This window comes from Pleurodeles waltl, chromosome 7, assembly GCF_031143425.1.
Source record: "Pleurodeles waltl isolate 20211129_DDA chromosome 7, aPleWal1.hap1.20221129, whole genome shotgun sequence".
In the NCBI taxonomy this organism is placed as follows: Eukaryota; Metazoa; Chordata; class Amphibia; order Caudata; family Salamandridae; genus Pleurodeles; species Pleurodeles waltl.
The window spans coordinates 473,011,895-473,030,245 of record NC_090446.1 but is presented as its reverse complement, the minus strand read 5'-3'; the positions used below and the strand labels follow the sequence as shown (position 1 = coordinate 473,030,245).

Here is an 18,351-nt window from a genome sequence, read left to right as displayed (position 1 = left end):
ATGACTTTCTGCAAAAGGTGTACAAAACTGCTGTACAAGGCCAAAACAATGCAACGCAACGTTGGCAATTGGCACGGCGGCCATTACAGAAAGGAGAAGATGGCATCGTTTCTGATTACAATTAATAAGAGTTTCGTCGTGGGCACCCTGAGCAGTGGAGAACTCCGCCAAATAAAAAAACATAGCCTTCACCTTAAAATAGTCTTAAGGTGCACGCCTAATCTTGCTTAAAAGCAAGTATTTTTTTCGATGTCCGCTATTTATGACGTTCTATTGTGTCGAGCGGAAGTAGAAATGGGAAGTCGCGTCGGAAGCCACTACTAAAAAATGGCGGCCCATTCAGGTTTCTGACGACTTGCAAAACCTCTGTTAAGTGTTCTCAGTGGTAACATCACTTGAGCCTAAACAACTTTCACGATTGGATTTTTTTCAGTGTGGTTCTAAGTCGTGTTTCTAATTGATAATTTTCAGGAGCAAGAAGATGGATCACCTAAGGATCACCAACCTCCCTATGTGACAGCTCTGTGCGCTTAACCAGGAAGAAGTTGCCAAGTATGGTATTTTATTAATTATTACTGGAACTGTTTTAACAATAAGTTGAGTGATTAACGCAGTAGAGGGTTCTTGACTAAATGCCGCAAAGGCATCTGCCTTTACTTCTTGTTTTATGTTTTACAAGTCATCGATACCAGGTGCTTTAGTGTAAGCAAAACAAGTTTTGGTATCTATAAGGTTGTGAAATGGAAATAACAGTTTTTAGGACGAGCCTTATTTCCAAATATTTCTAAAGTTTTATTGTAGTAAACCTTCAATATGTAATCGCAGAGCATTAAGAAGCTCAACTGCCTCCACTCAACCCCAGCTTTGGAATTTCCACACAAGATTCTACATGACCTACCACAGGTAGCTGGTATGTTGCCCTACTTGATATAACCTCGTAAAGCCTTATATGACATACATTCTACTATAAATACCACACATCTCTCCCATTTTTGTAAGCCATAAAAATACAAATAAATAAAACGTTTAGCTAAAGTCTGTACACAGTGATGCACGTGCCTCGTTAAAAATACTATAATAATGCTAATATGTAAGATAACATACAACATTCATAAGTCATTTTAGAATAATATATTTTTGACTAAAGGAAGAATTACTCACAAATATAATCTTTCCATTTAGGTCTGTGCAGTATCCCACCAAACCTCCCCACTCTTCTTTCCAATGGAGCATTTAGGTTCACATCTTCCAAATTTTGATGGCTTCTCTGTTCTAGATCATGGTTGTCTCCAGTATCCACCCCCTCAAGATCCAACTCCCCTTCGTTCTCATTCATCATCCAACTAAATGTTCAATTAGTTGATTCCCTACTCTATAGAGATATATTTCTGGTTCGTAAGTTTGCCTCACTCCTGTTACAAAAGGCAGAGTTCCCAAAAAATCCTATCTCCTCTGAGTGGCTCGGGGGAAAAAACTATTTTGCCCACTCCTCAAAACTCCTAACCATTTTACACTCACACTATCACCAACCTTCCATTGTACATTTTTACAACCATGATTGTTATCCTGATGTCCCTTGTACAAAGTTTAAGGGTTACCTCCCACCCCCCATTTTTTTTTTTAAATGATGCTGGCTCCAACTCCACTCTTCTAGCTTTGGGCATCCAACTAATATTATTTTTTAACAAATGCATTCTTCCTCTCACAACCTCAGTTGCAGTAAAAGTGGAATAATTCAATTTTCTAACCTAGATTGTTGTTTTTTATCAATTGTATTGCACCTTTAATAACCCAATTAAACCTTTTCACAGCACGAATCCCAGATGGATGATTCATGAAAGTAGTTTTGTGTTTAAAACCATTCTGCTTCTAATACTTGTCAAAAAAACACCTCCAAACATAAATTGTGGTCCGTTATCAGTAACTATACATTTAGGCAAGCCCTCTAAAAATTGAACAATGCACCTGGAATCAGCCCAGTAAACAGCTTCTATTTCAGGCCTCTTTGAAAAATGATCTATGACCACTAATAAGTAGTTACGCACATCACCATCCAAAATTGGACCTGCTTTATCTAGACTAATCTTTTCCCATGGTATGTCTGCGGGGCTAATTGGACGTAATGGTGGTCTAAGTGTCACCTGTGTGTTTTTCAGAGTTCTCACACATCCCACATTCCCTGTTCTTTTTCTCAATTGCTATGCTTATTCCTGGCCACCAGTATAACTCCTTCATTCTGTTGTTGCTCTTAGTCATACCTAAATGTCCTTTGTGACATGTCGATCAATTTGGGCCTCAAGTCTTCTGGTGGAATAGTTCTACCATCCCTCCTTACCTTACTATCCTCCACTGATAACTCTTGCCATAACTCTCAATACAATCTCATCACATTGCTTAATGTTTTTTCCCTGGCCAGCCATTTGTTACTTTGCTTCTGACATGTAATAATATTGTGTCTTTGTTTTAAGCATTAACCATTCCTCAGTCAAAATGCCTTGACCACAATTGCTAACATTTGCTACACACAATTTCCCAATATCCTCACCTGGTACTCTTTCCATTGATAGTGGCAGCCTAATCAAGAAATCCACCACCTTGATTTTAGTGCCAGACATATAGCGAACCTCACACTTATAATCACTTTTTGATCTTTCCATGATTAGGATGTCGTCCATAAAAAAAAATCCATATTTTTTAATACCTTTAAACAATGAAAATATTAACCTCTGGAACACGGCTGCCGCAGAGGCTAATCAAAATGGCGTTCTTATGAATCTGAACCACCCAAAGGGAGTAATGAAGTTACTAAGAACCCTCCTCTCTAGGTGTAACGGGACCTGATGGTATGCTGCCGTAAGATCTATTGTGGTGAACCATTCAATCCCTTTAGTGGCAGACAACATTTCATTAATTCTCAGTAAAGGAAACTGATCCACTAAAATATTCTTATTGATTTCCTCAAATCCACACATAGTCTTAGCTTACCATTAGCCTTCTTTTCAGTCACCAATACCGAGACCAACTCTGACCTCTCCACACACTCTATTACTCCAGCCATACACAACATTTCCAATTCACTAGCAACCTCCTCTCTCTCTGGGTCAAGGGTATATTTCTAATTTGTATAAGCGCGGTACTGCCCTTGATATAAGGCTATTCCTATGTTGGAAGCCCTTTAGCTAGCCCATAGCACATGAAAAAACCTCTGGCTCTAAAATGTGCTGTTCACACCTTTCACTGGGTGGCAGAGATAGCACTGGCTCTGGACTATTGGGTTCTAGGGTAATATCTAATTCCCCTTGGTCCCACCACCCTAGGACTGAATGTCCTGTGACAAACACACATAATTTACATTTTGCGTCTCTGTTCTTAAACCTAAAGAGCAATTTCCTGACTTCAACTACATCAGTATTTTCACCAGTGAATGTTTTTGGGGCAATGTCAGCAGGATCGAGAATGTCGTCAATATCTGAGCAAACACCCCCCCCCCCCCAATACATCCTTATTTACTATAGTGTATGGTAACCCTAAATCCACTATAATGGACAAAACTATTCCCATTCCCCCCCCCACTTACCCCCACCCCAATTGACGTTTCACATACAGGTTTTTTCCTTTCTCAGTAATCAGCACTTTATCACCGATACGCAATACAGACATGTTCAAGTCGTCCTGCTCAGCATCATCCGATTCTGTTTAGGAGGTGGAATTGAGAAATTTCACAGATTTATCTTTCTGCTTCCTACATACTTTGTATAAGTGTCTTATCAAACCACACAAAAACATTTCTGCAAATGCGCTGGACACTTTTTTTCATTAGCCAAATGACCAACATTGCCATATCTGTAGTACCTTCCCCAAAAAGTACCTTAACCTGAATTGTTTTTATATTTTGCCATAGTGGCTTTGAATTCCTTCTTAAATGCTGCACATTAGCTACTAATTAACATTTTCCTCTGACGTTTCTTAGCCACCACACCTTTTTCTCTGTCTCTGTTCTCCTCTATTTAGTTTTTCTGCTCAGATATAACTGATTTGGTGCACCTTCCTGTCCACTCAGCCCTTTTTACAATGTCCACCAGATCCTGTAGAGTTGCTTCTCCTTTGGCCCATAAATTATCCTTGATATTAGGGTTTGTAGCGTACATCACTATTTGGTCGCAAATTTTTGTTATGGAGATTAGCAAACCTCCATGTTAAAGCCTAGTTTTAACTTAATCCTCTATGGGTTCTTCTTTCCCCTGTTTCCTGTGAGAAAAATTGAACCAGTCCATTGCAGCCCACACTTTTGGATTATAATAAGTGTCTAAATCCTCTGATGCATTTTTTTTAAAGGTCCCCTTGTTCTGGAGGGTAGGTTTCTGTTATATGCAACTGTAAACCTTTTGTCCCCCAGGACCCAGGTAGTATAATAATATTTTATTTTCAGGTGCAAAGACCTCATCACCCTCAAAAGTGGATATGAAATTCACAAAATATTCATTCCAATCATTAGCGGTTCCCCTGTTGCTTGTAAAACACTTGTGGTGGGGAAATATTCCATACATTCCCTGAAGCCATAGTCACCATTTAAAGCTACACACAACAGATACTTATAAATTAACTATTCTCACTGCAGTCCTCCGTGACCAAGTATATTGCCTCAAAGCGCAGACTAAGTTCTTCTCAAAGGAATCAATATGGTGGTTTGTGACGTGACCTGGAAATCAGAGGAAAGAACATAAATATTTACTAAAATGCGGCGCAGTGGCACAATGATATAGTTGCAGGCACTCCAGTGACTGACTCCGCGGATGTAGCACAAACGATGCTTCCGCATGTAGAACCAATCAGGTGCTTTCTGATCTTAAACCAGTAGGAAGTCTCCTAACTCCTGTGATGCATACGCTATGACATAGAAAAGGCCTTCTGATCACTGAGGAATACAGAGCGCATGTCAGTGGCGCGCAAACCATTCCTGAGCACAAGGTGGTTGCGCTGTGAGCTGTTTTTTGCTTAAAACTGTATAAGCCAGAAAGCTTTAATTTATTTATGCCAAGGTCTCCTGTTTGTAAATCAATCATATTTACACATGATCTAACAGCCCCCACAAGCGTTGCTTTCCGGTAACAACATCTTTTTTTTATTTATTGGCACTGAGAATTTACTTTCTCTGCTCGACATGTTGGTGTACAAGTAGGTCCTCAGTTCCAGGTCTCCGTCGCCAAATCTTTAAGGATGAGCCTTCACTCCAATTTTTTCCAAAATGTTATTGTAGTAAGCCTGTTACTTCAGTATGTAATCGCAGAACACTGAGAAGCTCAACTGTTTTCACACATCTCCAGCCTTGGAATCTCCATACAAGATGCTACATGACCTAACTCGGGTAACTCGTATGGTGCCGTTCTTCATATAAACTTGTAAAGCTTTATTTGAGATACATTCTGCTATGAACAGCACAACAGGGTAGTAAACGTCATATGCTGCTGACATGGAGCAAGGTGGCAACCATACTGTCACCTATAACTGGTAGTAAATAAGGGCGCCACATTAAAAGAAAAACTGGACACAATAAGCATTCTGTGTGACGTTGCACAAACAATTTACGCTCATATTGGTTGGTGTATCCCATACTATTTATGTAGCTATTTTAGGGCTACATATTACTTTGTGACTTCTACAAGAGTTTTTCAGCTAGGTGGATGTTGCACAATAGGTAGTTGGTTGATCAAGTCATTGTAGATGAAATAGCTACAGTGTATATTATCACACCAAAAATCTTATTAGGCAAACAGTAAATGACAAGCGGATCGATATCCAGGCTTTTGAGTCAACCACACACCCATCCTGAAACTTTTTGCAGACAAGTTTTTTAGGATCGAGCCTACAAGAGCATGTGCTAGTGCATGTGTATTCCTATTGAGACACTGTTGCAGTTAGAAAAAGGCTTGGAGCCCGCCTGTCACTTACCATTTGTGGGCATGCCTGGCACTCCTCACAGCCTCATAATTCATCACTGCAGGCCTGGAATCATTTCCGTTTCTCTTTGTAGAACAGGGAACAAGCACTGAATGATTGAAATTAATCCATGCTGTCTGCTGCTCCTGGCGTGACTGAGGTACCATTTTCTTCTTTTAACTCCTGGTGCCCTGCAAACATAAGGATCATGACTGGCAACAGCGTGCCCACCTGGGCAAACAAAGTTGCAAAATTGTATTTTCGATAGCTAACTTTTTGTTTTGCCAAGTCTTTTCTCATTTTGCGCTCATGTTTTGTTTTTCTTAAGTTTTAGTGCCCTGCAGACTGAAGGCTCATGACTGGCAAATACATGCTCAGCAGGACAAACAAAATTGAGAATTTGTATTTTCTGAAGTTTGCTTTTTTTATTTTGCAAAGTCCTTTTTTCGCACTCACTCATGTTTTGTTTTTGCTTTTGAGCGCTGTTCTGAAGACAGTTTTGTTTTAGACTCCTATCTTAATTTGTCCCTATCCTGTCTGCCCCACTCCAGTCCAAAACAGTCTGCTCCACTTCAGTGCCCCTCTCCAGTTGACACCAATCCACCCCACTCCCATCCAAAACAATCTTTAGTGGGACATTCCAGTCCAAAACAATCTGCCCCACTCCCGTCCAAAACAATCTGCCCCACTCCCGTCCAAAACAATCTGCCCCACTCCAGCCCAAAGCAGTCTGCCCCACTCCCGTCCAGCCCAAAGCAGTCTGCCCCACTCCCGTCCAGCCCAAAGCAGTCTGCCCCACTCCCGTCCAGCCCAAAGCAGTCTGCCCCACTCCCGTCCAGCCCAAAGCAGTCTGCCCCACTCCCGTCCAGCCCAAAGCAGTCTGCCCCACTCCCGTCCAGCCCAAAGCAGTCTGTCCCACTCCAGCCCAAAGCAGTCTGCCCCACTCCAGTCTGCCTCACTACAATCCAAAATGATCTGGCCCACTCCAGCCTACCCACTCCAGTCCAAAACAGTCTGCCCACTCCAATTCAATCCACCGCACTCCAATGTGTCCCACTCCAGTCCAAAACCGCCTGGAGCCCATCTCCACTCCAAAATAGTCTGCCCCCCTTAATTCCAAACAATCTGCCCCCATTCCTGTCGAAAACAGTGCCCAGTCCAATCCAAAACAATCTGCCCCACTTAAATCCATTGCAAACAGCCTCACTCCACTCCCAAAAAATCTGCCTCACTCCACTCCCAAAAAATCTGCCCCACTCCACTCCCAAAAAATATGCCCCACTCGAGCCCCAAAAAATCTGCCCCACTCCTGTCCAAAGCAGTCTTCCCCACTCCTGTCCAAAGCAGTCTTCCCCACTCCCGTCCAGCCCAAAGCAGTCTTCCCCACTCCAGTCCAGCCCAAAGCAGTCTTCCCCACTCCAGTCCAGCCCAAAGCAGTCTTCCCCACTCCAGTCCAGCCCAAAGCAGTCTTCCCCACTCCCGTCCAGCCCAAAGCAGTCTTCCCGACTCCCGTCCAGCCCAAAGCAGTCTTCCCGACTCCCGTCCAGCCCAAAGCAGTCTTCCCGACTCCCGTCCAGCCCAAAGCAGTCTTCCCCACTCCCGTCCAGCCCAAAGCAGTCTTCCCCACTCCCGTCCAGCCCAAAGCAGTCTTCCCCACTCCCGTCCAGCCCCAAGCAGTCTTCCCCACTCCCGTCCAGCCCCAAGCAGTCTTCCCCACTCCCGTCCAGCCCCAAGCAGTCTTCCCCACTCCCGTCCAGCCCCAAGCAGTCTTCCCCACTCCCGTCCAGCCCCAAGCAGTCTTCCCCACTCCCGTCCAGCCCCAAGCAGTCTTCCCCACTCCCGTCCAGCCCCAAGCAGTCTTCCCCACTCCCGTCCAGCCCCAAGCAGTCTTCCCCACTCCCGTCCAGCCCCAAGCAGTCTTCCCCACTCCCGTCCAGCCCCAAGCAGTCTTCCCCACTCCCGTCCAGCCCCAAGCAGTCTTCCCCACTCCCGTCCAGCCCCAAGCAGTCTTCCCCACTCCCGTCCAGCCCCAAGCAGTCTTCCCCACTCCCGCCCAGCCCCAAGCAGTCTTCCCCACTCCCGCCCAGCCCCAAGCAGTCTTCCCCACTCCCGCCCAGCCCCAAGCAGTCTTCCCCACTCCCGCCCAGCCCCAAGCAGTCTTCCCCACTCCCGTCCAAAGCAGTCTGCCCCACTCCCGTCCAGCCCAAAGCAGTCTGCCCCACTCCAGTCTGCCTCACTGCAATCCAAAAAATCTGCCACACTACAATCCAAAACAATCTGGCCCACTCCAGCCTGCCCACTCCAGTCCAAAACAGTCTGCCTACTCCAATCCAAAACAATATGCCCCACTCCAATTCAATCCACTGCACTCTAATCTGTCCCACTCCAGTCCAAAACAGTCTGGAGCCCATCTCCACTCCAAAATAGTCTGCCTCACTTAATTCCAAACAATCTGCCCCCACTCCTGTCGAAAACAGTGTGCCCCACTCCAATCTGCCCAGTCCAATCCAAAACAATCTGCCCCACTCAAATCCATTGCAAACAGCCTCACTCCAGTCCCAAAAAATCTGCCCTACTCCAGTCCCAAAAAATCTGCCCCACTCCCGTCCAGCCCAAAGCAGTCTGCCCCACTCCCGTCCAGCCCAAAGCAGTCTGCCCCACTCCAGTCTGCCTCACTGCAATCCAAAAAATCTGCCTACTCCAATCTGTCCCACTCCAGTCCAAAACAGTCTGGAGCCCATCTCCACTCCAAAATAGTCTGCCTCACTTAATTCCAAACAATCTTCCCCCACTCCTGTCGAAAACCGTGTGCCCCACTCCAATCTGCCCCAATCCAAAACAATCTGCCCCACTCAAATCCATTGCAAACAGCCTCACTCCTGTCCCAAAAAATCTGCCCTACTCCAGTCCAAAACAATCTCCCCCACTCCAACCCAAAACATTCTGCCCTACTCCATTCCTAAACAGTCTGCCCGCTCCAATCTTTCCCAGTACAAACCAAAACAATCTGCCTGAATACAATCTTCCCCGTTCCAGTCCAAAATAATCTGTCTGTCCACTCCAGGCAGTCCAAAATAATCTGTCTGTCCACTCCAGGCAGTCCAAAATAATCTGTCTGTCCACTCCAGGCAGTCCAAAATAATCTGTCTGTCCACTCCAGGCAGTCCAAAATAATCTGTCTGTCCACTCCAGGCAGTCCAAAATAATCTGTCTGTCCACTCCAGTCAGTCCAAAACAATCTGTCTGTCCACTCCAGTCAGTCCAAAACAATCTGTCTGTCCACTCCAGTCAGTCCAAAACAATCTGTCTGTCCACTCCAGTCAGTCCAAAACAATCTGTCTGTCCACTCCAGTCAGTCCAAAACAATCTGTCTGTCCACTCCAGCCCAAAACAATCTGTCTGTCCACTCAAGCCAAAACAATCTGCCCGCTCCAATCCAAAACATTTTGCCCAGCTCCATTCCAAAACATTTTGCCCCGCTCCAATCCAAAATCCAAAACATTTAGCCCCCTCCAATCCAAAAATTTTGCCCCCCTCCAATCCAAAACATTTTGTCCCCCTCCAATCCAAAACAGTCTGCCCACACCAATCTTTCCCAGTACAAACCCAATCAGTCTGACAGAATCCAATCTTCCCCACTTCAATCCAAAACAGTCTGGCCCCACTTCAATCCAAAACAGTCTGGCCCCACTTCAATCCAAAACAGTCTGGCCCCACTTCAATCCAAAACAGTCTGGCCCCACTTCAGTCCAAAAAACAATCCGTCCCACTCCAGTCCAGTACAATATGCCCCAATCCAGTCTGCCCCATTACAACCCAAAAAAATCTGTCCCAATCCAAAACAATCTGCCCCGCTCCAACCTGGCACACTCCAATCCAAAGGAGTCTGCCACACTCCAATACGAAACAATCCACCCCACTCCAGTCCAATCCACCTCACCCCGATCCACCCCACCCAAATCCACTCCACTCCAATCTGCCCTACTCCATTCCTAAACAATCTCCCCCACTCCAGTCCAAAACAATATGCCCTGCTCCAATCCAATAGAATTTGCCCCGCTCTGGTCCGAAACAGTCGGGCCCGCTCTGGTCCGAAACAGTCGGGCCCGCTCTGGTCCGAAACAGTCGGGCCCGCTCTGGTCCGAAACAGTCGGGCCCGCTCTGGTCCGAAACAGTCGGGCCCGCTCTGGTCCGAAACAGTCGGGCCCGCTCTGGTCCGAAACAGTCGGGCCCGCTCTGGTCCGAAACAGTCGGGCCCGCTCTGGTCCGAAACAGTCGGGCCCGCTCTGGTCCGAAACAGTCGGGCCCGCTCTAGTCCGAAACAGTCGGCCCGCTCTAGTCTGGTCCGAAAGAATCGGCCCCGCTCTGGTCTGGTCCGAAAGAATCGACCCCCCCCCCCCCCCCCCCCCCCGCTCTGGCCTGAAAGAATCGCCCCCCCCCCCCCCCCGCTCTGGTCTGGTCCAAAAGAATCGCCCACCCCCGCTCTGGTCCGAAAGAATCGCCCACCCCCCCCGCTCTGGTCTGGTCTGAAAGAACCGGCCCCGCTTTGGTCTGGACCGAAAGAATCGGCCCCGCTTTGGTCTGGACCGAAAGAATCGGCCCCGCTTTGGTCTGGACCGAAAGAATCGGCCCCGCTTTGGTCTGGACCGAAATAATCGGCCCCGCTTTGGTCTGGACCGAAAGAATCAGCCCGCTCCAATCCCAAACAATCTGCCCACACCAGTCTATCCCAGTACAAACCAAAACAATCTGCCTGAATCCAATCTTCCCCATTCCAGTCCAGAAAAGTCTGTCCACTCCAATCCCAAACAATCTGCCCCACTCCAGTCCAAAACAGTCTGGACCCACTCCAGTCCAAAACAGTCTGGACCCACTTCAATCCAAAACAATATGCCCCACTCCAGTCTGCCCCATTACAATCCAAAAAATCTGCCCCACTCCAGACTGCCTGCTCCAATTCAGTCAACCTCACCCCAGTCCAATCCACCCCACCCCACTCCAATTCACCCACCCATCTACTCCACCCCACTCCAATTCACCCACCCATCTACTCCACCCCACTCCAATCTACCTCACTTTACTCCAATCCACCTCGCCCCACTCTACAACACTCCACCTCGCCCCACTGTACTCCACCCCACTCTAATCCAGTCCTACCCACTTCACCCCACTCTACTTCAGTCCACCCTACACCACTTCACTTTACTCCAACCCACCCCACTCTAACCCAATCCACACCACCCCAGTTCAGTCGGACTCCAATCTTCACCCCTCCAGTCCAACCCACTCCAGTCCAATTCACCTTAACCCACCCCCACTCCAGTCAAATACAGTCCACCTTAACCCACCCCACTCCTGTCCAAACCACCTCACTCCAATCCACCTTACCCCACTCCAGTCTGCCCCACTCCATTCAATTCACCCCACTCGTCTCCAATCGACTCTACTCCAGTCCATCCCACTAACTCAGTCCACTTCATCCCATTCAACCCTATTCCACTCCACAACACTCTATGCCACTGAACCATTGAACTCTACTCTCGGATCCATGCCCTCATCACATCCTCAACCTGGCCAGCGCCACCGTAGCACCGAAGCTCTGCTGAACCATCATCCTATCCTTCAAGACTGCCACTTTTTCCCCAGACTGGAAACACACCGGAATCAGCCCACTTCTCAAGAAACTCACTGCTGACCCTAGGGAGATGAAGAACTACAGACCCATCTCCTTGCTCCCTTTTCCAGCCAAGGTAACGGAGAAAGGCGTCTACCAGCAACTCACCGAATTCCTCAAGACACACCGAATCCTAGACCCATCCAGTCCAGATTCAGAATCAACCACAGCACCAAACCCACACTCTTATCAGCCACCAATGACATAAGCATCATACTGGACCATTGAGGAACGGCTGCACTTATTCTCCTCGTCCTCTTCGCCGCATTTGACACCATCTCCTACTCCACCCTCTGTGACAGACTGCAAAGCCCTGGAGTCCAAGACAAAGCCCTGGATAGGGTCAGGTCCTTCTTCACCGGAAGAACACGGAGGGTCAGACTTCCACAGTTCACATCAGAACCTAAAGACACTTGCTGCGGAGTGCCCCAAGGATCTTTACTCAGTCCAATGCTTTTCAACATCTACATGGCCCTGCTTGCCAAGATCACCAAACAATACGAGCTAAACATAGTCTTCTACGCCGACAACACCCAACTGATCGTCTCCCTGTCCGAGGACTCTGATCAAGCCAACAGGAATTCCCACAATGGGATGAAAGCAGTCGCCACCTGGATGGTGGCCAGCTGCCTCAAGCTGAACTCGGACAAGACAGAAATCCACGTGATCAGCTTTAACCCTTCTGCCTGGAACGACTCCTGGTGGCCCACCGCTCTGGGTAACGCCTCTGCCCTCCGTGACCATGTGCGCAACCTGGGCATCATCCTGGGCTTCTCTCTATCGATGACCAGCCAAGTTAACGCTGTCTCTTTGTCATGTTTCCACAGCCTCCAGCTCCTGCGGAAGATTTTCAAATGGATTCTCCCCGACACGAGGAAGACAGTCACCAACGCACTCATCACCAGTAAACTGGACTATGGCAACGCACTCTATGCCAGCATCACCAAGAAACTTCAGTGAAGACTTCAAAGAGTCCAGAATGCAGCAGCCAGACGGATCCTGCACATTTCCCGACACAGCCACATCTCCACCCATCTCAGAAACCTACCCCGCTCCCAGTCAACAAGCATATCACATGCAAATTCCTGATCCACACCTACAAGGCACGGCATAACATAGGACCGGCTTACCTCAACCATCGCCTCACCTTTTACCCAACAGATGTCTCAGTTCCTCCCAGCTCACCCTTGCAGCCGTCCCCAAGATCCAGAAACGTACAAGAGGAGGAACATCTTTCTACCTAGCAGCCTGGACATGCACAACACTATCTCTCAAGCTCAGGCAGACCGTATCCCTGAAGCAGTTCAAGAAGGACCTCGCGACCTGGCTTTTTGGCCGAGCAGCACGCCTGCATACAGCACCTTGAGAACCTATGGGTGATTGGCCACGCTATACAAATCCTGGATTGATTGATTTCCAGTTCAGGATATTCATGTGAAACCTAATGCATTTTGGGAGTTGTAGTCTTTTGCTTCCGTTGTACTAATTAGATTAACACACCTGAAAACAACAATTTGTTGGTGAAATGGTCCAACATGGAGACAGCGTTCATAATGACCTATCATGATCACCTCCTACTATTTCCAGGTGACATTTGGTGTAACAAGGACTCCTGGAGTTCTTTGTCCTGGCAACTAGGATTAACTTCAGGCTTTCTGTACCTAATGTTTGTCATATATATGCATTTGCCAGGTATGGTTTGTAATTACTTTTGTTAGGCTAGAGATGCTGGCATTGATGTAGTGATGATAGATGGTACAGTGTCAGGTATGACCAAGGGACAGGTGAGCGACTGAAGTCTTGAAGCACATCCCACTCTAAGACACAAATTGAAATGGGAAAACAGATTCTTGTGAATTCTTTGACACTTTCACTGTTAATTAAAAATAGATTGAGATTACTTGACGTTGAACCATATATATTTTGTATTCACTCTTCTATAGTTTACTGTGGACGTTCTTACTTTAAATAAACATTGACTGTTAAATCTTTCTGAAGCATACACTCAGCTTTACAAATGCCTAAATACAACCATAGGAATGCTTTATTTAAATCCAGATAACACATTTTGTTCTCAGATGAAGAGGCTATATTTAGGACTTGCCCCACTAACCGCTTGCAACTGTTTTTCAGATTTGTGAGGCTCCTTCCCCTCACAATGGAGGCAGCAGAGGAAGAGGGAGAGGTGACAGCGGGCATAGAGTCCCTGGCAGTCGAGGACCAGGAGGCTATGGAGGAAGAGCAGGAGAAGGAGCCCAAGGAACAGGAAGAAGTGGCGGAGGAGGAGGAGACCGAGGACACAGCAGCAGTGGCCACAGAGGAAGGGGCAGGAAAAGAAGAGGCGGGTGGGAGGGAGGTAGAGGAAGGTGAGGAAGAAGAAGAGGAAGAGGATGAGGAATGGTGTGTGCCCTGCAGTGATGAAGAGTTGGAATCACCTGACACTTGGATGCCGACCCCTGAAGAAATACTACACCTGTATGAGCTTCTGGCCAGTGAGGGCACACTGCCCTTGCAGGTAGAGTTTCTTCCACGCCGTCCTCTGACTCCTGACTATGATCCAGATGATGACAAGTCATATGAAGAGTCTGAGGAAGAGGAAGAAGAGGTGGAAAGGTGAGTGCACATATGTACCTGAGGCACCCTCGCAGCTTTGACAACATTTACAGGTGCACACTGCCAGTGTATCTTTCTGCATTGATAAGAGAGTAGCGAAAGGGGCACAGTGAACAGGGAGGTCTCAGCATAGGGGACAAAATAAGGAAAGGGGTATTTGTCTGCTAGTACAAATATGGAAATGGTAGGAGTTTCAGGTATGTTAAGGGTGTTGGCACTTAGGAAAGACTGGTGGAACTGTTGAGTTTTGCGGCGGTACGCTTATCCCAGAAGAGAGGGTGGTACAACCAAAAAGATTTACTGGGATTTGCCTATCACCGAGGAGAGAGTGGTATAACTCCAATGTTTTGCGTTGGTGTGCCTTTCACAGAACAGATAGTGATAGAATTGGGCTGTTTTGCAGGTGGGTCTATCACTGGTAGAAGTGGATGTCCACTTTAGCTGTCTCCTTAAATCTGCTGAGAAAGTTGTAGAAACTTTGAAATACTTGGGGCCAGATGTACAAAAGTTATTGTTTGCGATTACCAAATGGAGATTTTTTGTGATATGCTATTTGGTAATCGCTAACACATATGTACAGAAGTACCAACTACCAACCTCACCCGCACATTTGTCATGTTTGTTTTTTGCCTCTGTCTATCACATTCACTCTCATTGCTTGTTTTAGCATTTTCTACCATCTTAATTTGTTTTTTCCAGACCCCATGTGCCGACCCAGTTCGACTTTGACATTGATGATGAGCCAGTGACACCTAAAAATTCCCTCATAGACCGGCCAAGAACAGGTAAGTATGCACGTCTCACAAAAGTATGCCTCTGCTTCTGCACACATCAGTTGTTTCTACCTTCAGTACTCGATCCAGGACCTCAAATACCTATCTATCTATCTATCTATCTATCTATCTATCTATCTGTCTATCTATCTGTCTGTCTGTCTGTCTGTCTGTCTGTCTGTCTGTCTATCTGTCTGTCTGTCTGTCTGTCTGTCTGTCTGTCTGTCTGTCTGTCTGTCTGTCTGTCTGTCTGTCTGTCTGGGTATCTATCTATCAGTGTACCAATTTAGTAACCACCACATATTCTGTTCCGCTACCAGAACCTAAACTTAGTGCTGCAGAGACATCTTATTGTGACATGCAACACATTCTGCGATTTGAACACTGGCATCCGCATACATTCATCTTTGCCTCTGTTCCTCAGACCTGACTGCAAGCACTCTGATAGTCTTGGATGGCAGCCTGCATAGGGGTCTATAAAATCACATCAGACATGACATGCAGTATCCATGCTATTCCAGGGACTACAGACAATTGTCAGTGTACCCAAATCCTGACCTTTTGCACCACTTGCTATTCAAGTTGTAAGACCCCGCCCCCTTCACAGCTCTGTAGATGCACCTCTGTGTAACCTACAGGACCCGATCCTATTACAGTATTAACGTTACTACATACACAGCACTTTTATTATTGCATTTGAAGTCTAGTTTCCAGAGCTGCAGCTCTTCCAGCACTGGAAGCCAGATGTTTCTTTGATGCTTCTCAATCTAGCGAGGCAACCCTGTCCAAACCTGTTTCACCACTTCTCTTCTGATGCTAGGATCCGCACACAACTCTGCCAGTGATTCTTAATACTTTCATGCAGCAGCCCTGCTGTTAAAGCACTGGGAAAATGCAGCCTAGAGGATCTGCCTGTTTTCCCTGAAATGTTGAATTGACTGCCTGCATGTCGAATCCTGTATAAAATCAAAAGTGGTTATGTCATTTCTTAAGCTTTATTTAGTTCCTAGAAATGTGTCTGGTCCTATCTGGAAGGTTCACACGCTAAGCACAGCACTGTTTGTGAAACATTTTCAGTGGCCTATAACCTTCTCCTTACTAGACAAAGCTTGCATTTCCCTAACTGCCACCAGCACTAACAGATCTGTTGTGTCCCTAGGGAGCTCCACTAAAAGCCAGAAGCGCGAGGCCCGGTTGGACAAAGTTCTGTCAGACATGAAGCGGCACAAGAAGATAGAGGAGCAGATCATGAAAACAGGCCGTGATCTCTTTGGAATGGATGAAGAGTTTGAGGGCCGGAAGGAGATGACCACGCCCAAGCGTTACTCTGCCATCTTCCCACGACACCGCAAGTACTGAGCCTTATGCCATACCAGCTCAGCTGGACACCCAAGCACTTACCTTCAATCTGTGTCTAGAGCTGCTGAGTTGGAGATGAATTACATTCACCACGCCCATGTTCTTGTTAAGAGCAGTACTGGGATTTGGACACTTTTTTTAAAAGGGAATTCTATCCTGATTTGTTTACCTCTGCTTTTAACCATGTTCACCTTTTTCAAAGCACCATTACTGCTGTATGAACTCTGAATAAGGAATTGTTTTCTGACTTACTGATATTAACTGTCCTTTGTGTTTGTATGTTAACACAGATACTTTTTTCTTTAACATGCAGATTTTAGAATAAAATATGTGCTATTTCTGTTGTTGCTTTGATCCTAGAATATTACTACTGCTTCTGCTTCGTGGGGTGGAGTGACATTTTGACTGTCCTCAAATGGTACAACAGCCCTCTGGTAAACCAGGTAGATTGTGTGTTCAGTGGATGGTTGTTAGTTTTGTTAGAATGTGGCTGTAGTGTCCACAGAAATTACCAATCAAAAATAACAGAATTTAAAAATCGACTTTGATGTGAGATTATAAAAATGGATTTTTGGTTTGAAATTAAACCAACCAGTAGTTTTTGCAAAACGAGTCCTTGATCCCACAGCTGGACGGACACCAATTTAAGAAATTGGGGTATTGGTTTTGAGGGCTAACTACCCACCTCAAGTAATGATTACAATCCTTGACACTGTGACCCCCCAAAGTCATTTAATTAACCATAGCTTAACCCCCTGGTATCTTTGACAAGGCACAGACAGCTGAACTTAGGGCAATGTGTAAAGTATTTATGTAGTACCAAAACAGTAAAGTCAAAATGCAAAACAATAAAAATCCCAAACCAAATTTGAAAAAAATAGTGTAAAGCTTCATAACCAAAATGACATCAAAATGGCAAATACCAAATTATGAGAACCAGAAATATGAATTTGTAAATATTTAAGGGAAAATAACTTCAGGAAGCACAAACAGCCAATGATAGTCTATGGGTGCTATAAACTGAGACCTAGGTGAACTTTCAGGCTGTCCGCCTATTGAACATGCACCAGATACACCAACTAGGTTCATCCCAGTCTTCCCAAGTGATTCCTGGCCCCTCCCTAACCAATGGTGTTGAAGTTGCCAGGGCCAACCCTACCCGCTTTTTTAGTCGTCCCTGTTTGCCATAATGCAAACAGGCAGAAAATGCCATATGTAAGGGAATTTTCAATATGGCAAATGTTTGAAGCCACACTAAACATTTGCTCTGAGGCTGTGTGCAGGTACTGTCAAGCAAGTTTTGACAGTGTGGTGTCACCGGATGCCCACAGCCCCATTCTGAATATTCTCTTGGAGTTCATAGGAGTGATTTCTGCCCCTTCAGGTCAGCCTACTGTTTGCTCTTGGAGTGGGATGGGATTTCACCCTATTCAATGCTGGGAGCTGGCAGAGGTTTATGCAAGTTTGCCTTCTGACAGGTAAGGCAGCTAAAGGATAACTTTCTAAAAGTTATGTTTCTTTAATATTGATTAAAATCAGATTTTTAATAACTAATTAAATAGTTAAATTTTATTTTGTCTGGCTGCTCCTGTTCCTGAGATACAGTATTAATACTTTAATCTATACTCTGGTTTCCTACATAGGAAAGCTAGGCCTGCCACACTGAAAATAGCTTTTGGGCCCTTGTCACTGTAGGGAAATGGTAACATGTGGTTTGTATCTGTCCCGCTTTTAAATACCGTCTTCTTACATTGTGGCCTGCAAGGCCTACATAGGGTGACTTTTTAATATTGAAAAGGAAGGTTTTGTCTTGTCTATAAGGGTTATTTTGATAGGTTGTACTGGATGGTTTAAACTGCAGTAGTGAGGTTTCACGGGTCTGAAGTTACGTTTGCCCTGCCATTGTATAAGATGGCACAACCAATGCTGCAGTTCACTAGTGGCACTTAACATTTAGGCCATGGGTGCACTTTTTACATCATGTACTAGGTGACA

At 46.0% G+C, this 18,351-nt stretch overlaps 1 protein-coding gene across 4 annotated transcripts; it reads left to right on the top strand.

The window, feature by feature from the left end:
- The first annotated feature begins 261 nt into the window (after positions 1-261).
- PAGR1 (PAXIP1 associated glutamate rich protein 1) lies at positions 262-16,701 on the top strand. Of its 4 annotated transcripts, none has more exons than XM_069244086.1 (5): positions 262-343; positions 472-552; positions 13,745-14,224; positions 14,924-15,009; positions 16,157-16,701. In XM_069244086.1, exons 3-5 carry the CDS (start codon positions 13,770-13,772, stop codon positions 16,354-16,356), a joined length of 741 nt encoding a protein of 246 aa, XP_069100187.1. In that variant the 5' UTR covers positions 262-343; positions 472-552; positions 13,745-13,769; the 3' UTR covers positions 16,357-16,701. The 4 variants fall into 4 exon arrangements, with proteins under 4 accessions (XP_069100187.1, XP_069100186.1, XP_069100185.1 ...); XM_069244085.1 differs by having other exon boundaries at positions 280-368; XM_069244084.1 differs by having other exon boundaries at positions 292-385.
- The last annotated feature ends 1,650 nt before the right edge of the window (positions 16,702-18,351 follow it).